This window comes from Gopherus flavomarginatus, chromosome 4, assembly GCF_025201925.1.
Source record: "Gopherus flavomarginatus isolate rGopFla2 chromosome 4, rGopFla2.mat.asm, whole genome shotgun sequence".
Taxonomy (NCBI): domain Eukaryota; kingdom Metazoa; phylum Chordata; order Testudines; family Testudinidae; genus Gopherus; species Gopherus flavomarginatus.
In genome coordinates, this window is record NC_066620.1 from 16,920,575 (window position 1) to 16,929,752 (window position 9,178).

General features: G+C 39.2%; 1 protein-coding gene across 1 annotated transcript in view; it reads left to right on the forward strand.

The window, feature by feature from the left end:
• The window catches only part of ACTR2 (actin related protein 2), a 47,104-nt gene extending 41,726 nt beyond the window's left edge, over window positions 1-5,378 (forward strand). The window contains exons 7-10 of the mRNA XM_050952194.1: window positions 1,715-1,864; window positions 2,210-2,355; window positions 2,880-3,012; window positions 4,447-5,378. Of these exons, the coding sequence (XP_050808151.1) occupies window positions 1,715-1,864; window positions 2,210-2,355; window positions 2,880-3,012; window positions 4,447-4,617 (600 nt within the window). The 3' untranslated portion in view covers window positions 4,618-5,378. The remainder of the gene's footprint in view (window positions 1-1,714; window positions 1,865-2,209; window positions 2,356-2,879; window positions 3,013-4,446) is intronic.
• Window positions 5,379-9,178: the final 3,800 nt, after the last annotated feature.

The window sequence follows — 9,178 nt, forward strand, 5'->3', positions numbered from 1 at the left end:
CATAAATGTTAATATTTCATTTGTTAAATCCCCCTTTTTAAAAATTAAATTCAGCTGCTTGCAGCATGCATGGAATTTCCCTTTTAAAACCCAGGATTTCTGTGCTGCAGAGCCCAGAGCCTTGCCCAATGGTGTTCTGGAAAGAATAGATGAGGGGGCGGCCTCAGCAGTTCTAATATTTTGCATTCTTGGGGCTTGCTTTGCAGTGTGGATAGTGGGTGATGCTTCCTCTCCTCTGGTCCTTCCCTGCCTGACCAATGCCATCAGAAACCAAAGATTTGGAGGATCCCCTTAGACAAGGCCCTCCTGGTCATTGCTTCCATTTCCAAAATGCTGGGCTTGAGATGTGCTGCACCAAATTCTGCCTCATCTCCCTCTAAAAACATTCATACTAGACTGAGTTATACTCTAAGGGTATGTCTTCACTACCGGCTGGATCAGCGGGTAGCGATCGATCTATCGTCTCTAGTCTAGACGCGATAAATCGATCCCCAAGTGCTCTCCAGTTGACTCCTGTACTCCATGTCAGTGAGAGGCACAGGCAGAGTCGAAGGGGGAGCATCGTCAGTTGATTCACCGTAGTGACACCACAGTAAGTAGATCTAAGTATGTCAACTTCAGCTATGTTATTTACGTAGCTGAAATTGCGTAACTTAGATCGATACCCCCCCCCCAGTGTAGACCAAGTCTAAGAGTCAGACTTCAAAAGGGAGCTGTGAGTATGTGTGACTTGCGTACCGATGAACCAGAAGGTGTAAGTATATACCTGCACAGGAGTCTAAGTAGGTAAGTAACTTACACTCCGTAATACCTTATTTCTGAATTTGGTCCCACCTGATGTGGGGGAAATCCATTTGGAGAGGTTCCTATAGTGAGTTTCAGTTAATGGTTACATTGACTGCATACCTGAAAGGATTTCATATACTATGTTTGGTAAAACTGTTAATCAATTTCACAACATCTTTGACTGGCATATCAAAAACTAACGTAGCCTGGGATTTAGCCACTCAAATTGATGAAGAATACATTCTGTGCATGTGAATCTTCAGAGCTAGATTTCAAAGTGATAGCCATGTTAGTCTGTATCAACAAAAAAAAAAAAATATGCCCAAATAAATGTGTTAGTGTTGCCCCAAGGACTCCTCGTTTTTTTTCGGAGCTATAGTAATTCTTTTAAAGATTTTCAAGTATGTGGAAAAACCTTTCCCAATAGTCATATGGCAATGAGGAATGTATGTGTTTTCTACAGTAGAAGTGACTCCGTTCAGTCAATAAAGTGGTCAAATTAAAATCAATTGTATTGTTGCTACAACCTATAAAGACCTAAAAGAAATCAGACAGATTGAAAAATCACAGTGAATCTCCAAATTTTGAAATGAAATCCCAAGAAAAAGAACAATTTGTGAGATCTTCCTTTCACTTTTTCCTTTTGTAAAGATCATAGTGAAAACTGTAGTGCAGAACGTATCTTCCACTTTTCAGAGTTATACTGTCATATTCACGCTGATAGAAATAAATGCAATTTGACCCCTCCCCTTATTTTCTTAAACTTTTTTCATTTAATTTGTCTTTAGAGAAGTCTCAGTTTCTTCTGAGAAGTACAAAAGAAGGGGAGAAATCAGTTAAATGTGCATGCGTATACACTTAATCACGGATAGTGAGAACTGAGCCACTCTTCAAATTTATTGCTAACCCAGCATTCTTTTCCCATCAGCTGCTCTTGCTGCGAGGATATGCCTTCAACCATTCTGCTGACTTTGAAACTGTTCGTATGATCAAGGAAAAGTTATGTTATGTGGGATACAACATTGAACAGGAGCAGAAACTGGCCTTAGAGACCACAGTACTAGTTGAGTCCTATACGGTGAGTGTATGTGAGAGATTGTACATCAATTCTGAAGTTGAAAACCCATATGATGATGATTCTCCTCCAGTATAAGTTAACACCATTTCACATAACAGATTCCCTGTCTTTGTAAATAGCTGCAAATTCAGTTATAAAATGACTGCAAGACTTGGAACTTTCTTTCAACAATACTAAACAATGTTGTTGTAATGGCTTGAAACTATAGTAAAGTTTTTGGAAAAGGATTTTTTTTCCTATTATATATACTATTTCATAGTGCAAGATCCTGCTTTTTTGGTCTACTAAGTATTAGTATCTAAGTAATATCTGAATAAGCTTTAATTTGTGCTTTCTGTTCTGTAGCTCCCTGACGGCAGGATTATCAAAGTTGGTGGAGAGCGGTTTGAGGCACCAGAAGCTCTGTTTCAGCCTCATTTAATCAATGTGGAGGGGGTTGGTGTTGCTGAACTGCTGTTTAATACAATCCAGGCTGCTGACATTGACACCAGGTAAGAGCAGGACATCTAGAATGCTATGGATCTTCTTCTCTAAAACTTCTATTGGGGCACAAGTGTGGACAGGGAAAAATCAATTCATCCACAAAAATGAACCTTTCATGGCAATAGGCGAAAGACATTTTCTAAATACAGATGTCATGATAAGTGCGAGTGAGGTGTTTCCTTGTGAGGTTAGTATTCACGAGTTAACATAATCTCTCTTTGAAATGGAGCTTGTAGTGCTTAGAACTAAACAATAAAAAACATACATTTAGGACATGCAGCGTTATTCCACTCCTAAAATCTCTGCTCTCCAAGACATATTGCCTGGAGAGTTAATATTGAGCAAGAGAATATGTAGCTATTTCAGAGTTCATTGTAAAGGCATTGTGTCTGTTCAGTCACAGCTGTCTGCATTTCTCGGACTTTCACTTACCTGCTTACGTGTATATTGGGGTTTCTCTATTCGTTGTATGGAGGAGAAACTATTGCCACTAGAAAAAATGGTTTTTTGTTTTTTTCCCCTCCTCTATTAGGTCTGAATTCTATAAGCACATTGTATTGTCTGGAGGTTCCACTATGTACCCTGGGCTGCCTTCACGACTGGAACGTGAACTTAAACAGCTGTACCTGGAACGGGTTCTGAAAGGAGATGTGGAAAAACTCTCTGTAAGTAGTGATTGATTAATTGCATCATTTGTAGATAGATCAGATATCTTGAACTACCACTAGAGGGAGCAAGATGGTCAGCAGTAGGATGGAAAAAGCAGTATGTGAAGTATTAACATCCCATCTTCTCTAACTGAAACATCAGTGTTTCTGAATGGCCAATACAGACTTTGTATAGCCATCTTGGTGAAATGTTTAAATACACTTGAAACAAGGCCACCGTACTAGGTTACTTCAGAAGGTTAAGCAGAGCTTCAGTGTAAATATGTGTGTTAAACTTTGGTGAGCAGTCCTGCAATCAGACTTAACTTGGCACCTCAGGAAATCAGCTACTATTGGCAAGAAAATGAGTTGCCTTTTCTAAACAGTGGCAGTGCCTGCTCCGTGTCAGTTTTGAATGTCAACTCTTAGAGTTTGGATGGCTTACCTGCCTTTTTATTCTTGAATTTATTATTTTTAATACCACATTCCACAATTACTCTGTGTGGCTCAGTCTTTTCCTTCCCTTTAATTCGTTAGTAATTGTAGTGGGCAGACGTACCACTCACGAGAATTGCAGAACTAAGATTGCATTGTATTACTTGTCTGCCTTGTAGAAGGAAGGTCGCTCTTTAGAGAGGAAATGCTTTTTGGAATGAAGGGGTTTTTTAATCTTGTTTTATTTTTTTTCCCCTTTCAGTCTTGAATTGCATCCAGATTTTTTTTTAAATACCTTTTAACAAAATGCATTTTAATAAAACATTTGCTCTCTAAATCCCCAAAAAGGACTTATTTAAAGAACGTTTTCTGGATCATAATTGGACTGAGCTCATCATATAGGTAGCCAGAATATTTAAACTGTACTAATTAGTCACAAAAACACTTACCATTCTTTTATTGTTTTTAAATATTCCTAGTTTGGTGGCTTATGTATTTAATAATCACACATTTAAAATGCAAAATAGTGCAGTCTGTGGGATTGAATCATCTACTCTGTAAGGGAACATGGAATAGTTAAAGTAGAAACCCAGGTGTGGAATCCTTTCCATTCCCCCACCCACCTGAGACTTAGTATAACTCTGGTCATCTAAACTGTACAATATTTTGTGAATTGATGAACTGGTAACTTCCCTGATAATCTTAGCTATCAAAGCTGAAGAAATAATTTAGAATGTGATTCGAACCCCTGGACTTCTCTATAGGTACACTCAAGATGCAGTTTTGGAGAACAAGTTAATTGTTTCTGATTTCCAATGCAAAGTAGCTATTTTATTTATTAATTGATTATATTTTGGGATTGCACAAGCAGAAAGCTCATGTGCAGCGTGTCCTCTCCTAGCATTTCATTCACTTTCTTCCCACTAAACACAATTTCAATTTCACTGTTACGGTAGAAATGGGTGATATTTTTGGTCCCAGGAATCCATACAATACTGTGTCTCTTTTCCTTCTTAGAAATTTAAGATCCGTATTGAAGATCCACCTCGTCGAAAGCACATGGTGTTTCTGGGTGGTGCAGTTCTAGCAGACATCATGAAAGACAAAGACAACTTCTGGATGACCCGACAAGAATACCAAGAAAAGGGAGTGCGTGTGCTGGAGAAGCTTGGTGTGACTGTTCGATAAACTCCCAACCTTGTTCCTGTCACATGTCTAACGCTTTTATTCCTTCATTGCCAGTCTTTGAACTCATTCAGCTACATGACATGGAAAGGCCTGTCTGTGCTCTTTGACCCAAAGGTCAGGTTTTGTTCTGGCTTCTTGGGGTAGCTTTTGTTAAATGTTTGTTAATATGGCTAAATTTGACCACTTCCCTGCAAACAAAACAGAGCAAGAGCAGCCTGTCTACTACATTGTTCCTTTTCAGAAATACAATTCTGGGTGGGCTTTTTTCTTCTGGGTTTATTGCTGTTGTGCTGCTGACTTTTTTGTCTCTAGCTCACTGGGGGTGGTGTGCCTTTCTTAGCATAAGAAAATCTGTCAGCAGCAGCTTTTACCCTCACGTTATTGTGGTGTTTACCTTTGCATCTTTGGCATTCATCCCCATTGGCATTTTTTATCACAATTAGGAATTCTGATTAAAACCACAGTCAGAAACTGGTTTAACCGACCCAAATGGCTTTCCACACGGTTCCAACATAGTTTGACTCCAAATGCACTGTCCACTTAAACTGTGTTAAAAGGCAGTTTACCTGCAGCTGTTTGACAGAATTCCTAACCAAAATGACAGTCAGTGACGCTTTTCGTGGTGCGTTTCTTCAGAATGGCTGTCTAAGCAGTTATTGCCACAAACCAACAAATATCAGAAACCTCCAGTATTCTGACAAATTTAAATTCATAGCCGTATAGTTTCTTGGTGTTGTACAGCTTCACTGTTAGGGGTCAACTTTATTTAGAAATACTCTTCTTTTTATAGTTAAATTTTGGTTCCATGTTGTGTCTATGTAATGGAGAGCAACAGCTGTTATGTTATCGATTCCATTTCATTGGGTTTGAGATTTTGGCTAAGAAATTTTAGAGCAGTTGGGTCTGGAGTCTAAATCCTAACCTATTGAAAAATAACATTTTCAAAAATGCTTGTAATAATTCTAATTAGATACAATAAAATACCCCAACAAACCAAGTTGTAAAAGCTTGTTGTTAGCGCTTTTGTGTACATCAGAAGCGCGTCTATTAAAATTTGTAAGTACGTGAATCCAGTGCCAAGTAGTTATTGCAAATGAATCTTTCATCTTAACTGTCCAATGTTTGTTTAAGTAAAGCAGGTAGATATTTATAACAACCATTGGCAGTAGGTTATGAAGAATGACCTATATTTGTTGCAGTTAAAAATAACATTGACATGTGAGAGTTGTTGCTAGTTGGTAAATATCCACAATTCACTCTGTCTAGTCTTGATTTTTGATACTTATGGGGAGGTGGGGGGAAGGAAGTAAAACCAGCTTTGAGAATGTTGTTTCCAAAAAACACATCAAAAGCTGAGATTCATTGAAAAATAGATGTTACTGGTAATTATCAGACAGCTTATTTTTTTCAGTCTAGTTGCCAGCATGATTTTCTTGCTGACACAAAATACAGGTACGATCCTCAGAATAAAATCTGCCTTGCTGCAGTGTGTAGTAAAAATTGCTCACATGTGCATTTCCATCTAACTATTCATTGTGTCACTTCCCTATTCACTGAAAATATGAAATAATATCATTTCTGACCTAGTTTTTCTAAAACCTTACCACTGCATTTAACAACAGCAGAGCCAGGATCTGTTGTGGGAGGAGGGACAGACTTTCCAAGTTTGGTGTCCATGATGTTGCATTCATTCGTGTATATGCTAAGACCTGACAATGACACACCTCTCTCTTTGAACATTTAGCCCTCACAGAACACTTCAATATGTAAACCCTGCTTTGATTCCAGAAACCTTCTTTTTTTCCTTTTTTTTTTTTTCATTTCTAAGTTGTTGGAGAGAGACCTTCCTTTTGGCTGAAAGCATAACAATGTCTACATGTCTTTAATACTAAAACAGTCACTGAAGTACTGTTGATAGTGACCATTTAATTACTGGAGAGTGTTTTTCTGCAGCTGTGATTACCCTTAACTTGAACAATATGAATTTATAGGCATGCCGGTCATGCCTCAATGCATGCACTTACAATGATTTTGGGGATATGGTTGTATGGGGTACTCTGAACTCCTGTAGTTTTCTGTAAGTTTTTAATACCTGATATGCTTTAGAAATGCTGTACAGCCATCAGCAGTAGAAGACTTGCTTTTAGAACAAGTAGCAGTTGTAGCTTCTCACATGGTGCATGTCTCTTCATTCTCAGTGTGTCCAAAAGCCATGGAAGTAAACCAAAGAATGACATTTTTAAAATAACAATCTGCCATTTGAACGTTCGAATTTAGGGATTGACCCTGCACAACCCTTTGCTCAAGTTTATTCTCATACTGACCTCAGGTAGGTGTGTCTGTGTGAGTAAGGATCACAAGATCAGACCCTTAGGCTTGAGTACTTCACAGCACCATGAGCAACAGATGTCGCTCAGTTTTGCAGTAACTGGAGTTTCTATGGAGACTTTGTATTTATATTAAACCCGAGCATTTAAAATTATTGCTATCCTGGGTTTGAGAGCGCGCATTTAGACATAATCCAAATGGCACGTTTGTGTGTTGAATGGGTGTTCCTGTGCTCAATGCGGTTCCCTCTCGTGTGTGATTTCCCACTTCAGAACTGCTGCATTGCTGGGAAAGCGATCTGGTTTTATCTTTTTAAAAACCAAATACCAAGTTCAATTTACAATTTAACGGGAGTCTAAGCATAAATACAGGATGCCTCAGTACTTGTAAGAGTTCTCGTGAACAACCTATTGTTAAACGTACCTGCTTTGAAAACACAACGTGTTTTAGGATCTCAATGTATGTCGCTATTAACGTGAATGGCTTTTTTATACGGTTCTGAGCAATGGTAAAACAGTGACGTTTGAGACTACGACTGGAAAGAGAGACATCCACTTAAACAAATTGACAGGTCTTTTTCATTTAAAAAATAAAATTGGATTTTTCGAAGTTCCTCTTGTTTGCTATGTCTCCTTTGGGAAGTCACAATTCTGTCGTTTATTGTATTTTCTCCTATAATCAGCCACTTAAATTTGAAATGTTATGGATGGTTAACTAGAGAATCTGAGACATCAACATGACAAGTTCCCTATTGATCACTGGTACGTTTAGAAATGCACCAGCACCCCTTGCTGGATCTAGTATTAAGTACCTATGTAGAGGAGAAACGTATCAATGAAAAAGAACCTTGTCAAGACTCTTCATCTCAGTTCAGAGTTCAGGCTGGCAAGTGCTATGATTTTCTGTGCTCGGTACTGTGACTGGGGCTCTCAGCTCCCATTGGCTTTAGAATACACAGGTCAGTACTGGCCCAGTGACATAGAGTAAAGCCTTCAAAAGTGATGTTTTCATATTGAAAAAAAGTAACACTTGGCATTAAGTGGCAGGGTGCTAAATACTCTTTCTGACTTAATTGATAAAGTGAAGAATTGTGCTAGTTGTAAGGGGCTAGGTAGGTATGTTTTAAAAGCTGCACTTAATTTGAAGCAGCTTCATATAGCACAGTGTTCGTGTCTTTTTAGCACTGGGTCCCATCTACCCCAGAGATTTCAATAGGTTTGGTAACTGGTTAGTGATGTGGTTGGCTTTAACCATGGCTTGTGTCCATGCACGCTAAAGCTAATACTAGATAAACTGTGCCAGCTAATTGTTTTACACTGGCCATCAGCATTGGGTGGCACACACAATTCTTTTCTTTTACTCCATTTGCCTTGTAGAATACTGCCCCTTATTGAACCAAGTTTGGCCAGTTTTGCTGGGCACTGCCATGTCTGTATGTCCTCCGGGCACTCTGTCCCGTCTGAGCAACTTGAGGTAATTGCCCCGGTTTACCTAGGATGAACTAAAACACCATTAGGCACCGTGGTGGATGCAGATATATGTGGTTGTGTTGTGAAAAAAATGCTGCTGTGGATACAATTGTCTTTGTAGTTGGGTCAGATGAGTTTTGTGCTGTGTGCAGATGATTGTAACTAGGACCTTAATGGAGGAAGGGGAAAAAAAATCTAATATCCCATCACCATACAGAATGCTCTACCTCTGCTCAGTAACCATTTTCAAGGCTTCTTTTCTTTAATGTGGCTGTGTTTCTGGCCATGACGCTGGATTGTGACAAAAGCACGTCTTCCTTGTGCTCGCAGGCCTTTCCATACTGCTCTGTTGAGGCAACATGTGCCAAGCAGCTCGAACGCTACAAAGAATCAACCTTAAATTACGCTCATTTGCCTGGGTTCTGGCAAACAAGAAAACTGCATGAAAATTTTTCAAATTGTCTTTGATGTTACCCTGCAGCCACCGTTAAAAATGTACACTGAGTAATTGTTTTGTCCAAGGCCAACTATTAGGAGTGAAATGGATGACTAAGAATGTTTTCACTGGCAGCTCACCTTGTGTTGGTTTCTGGAGCAGAGTCGCCCTGTTTTGGGGAAATTTCGGCATTCTAGGCCCAACAGGCCTGAGGAAAACAGATGCGACTCCCAACTTGTGTTCTCCCTTATGAGGGAAAGGATATGGAAGAGGGGGAGTGAATTTTGCTTGTCTTCAGAAGACCATGCACAAGCAAAGAAGGTAGGAC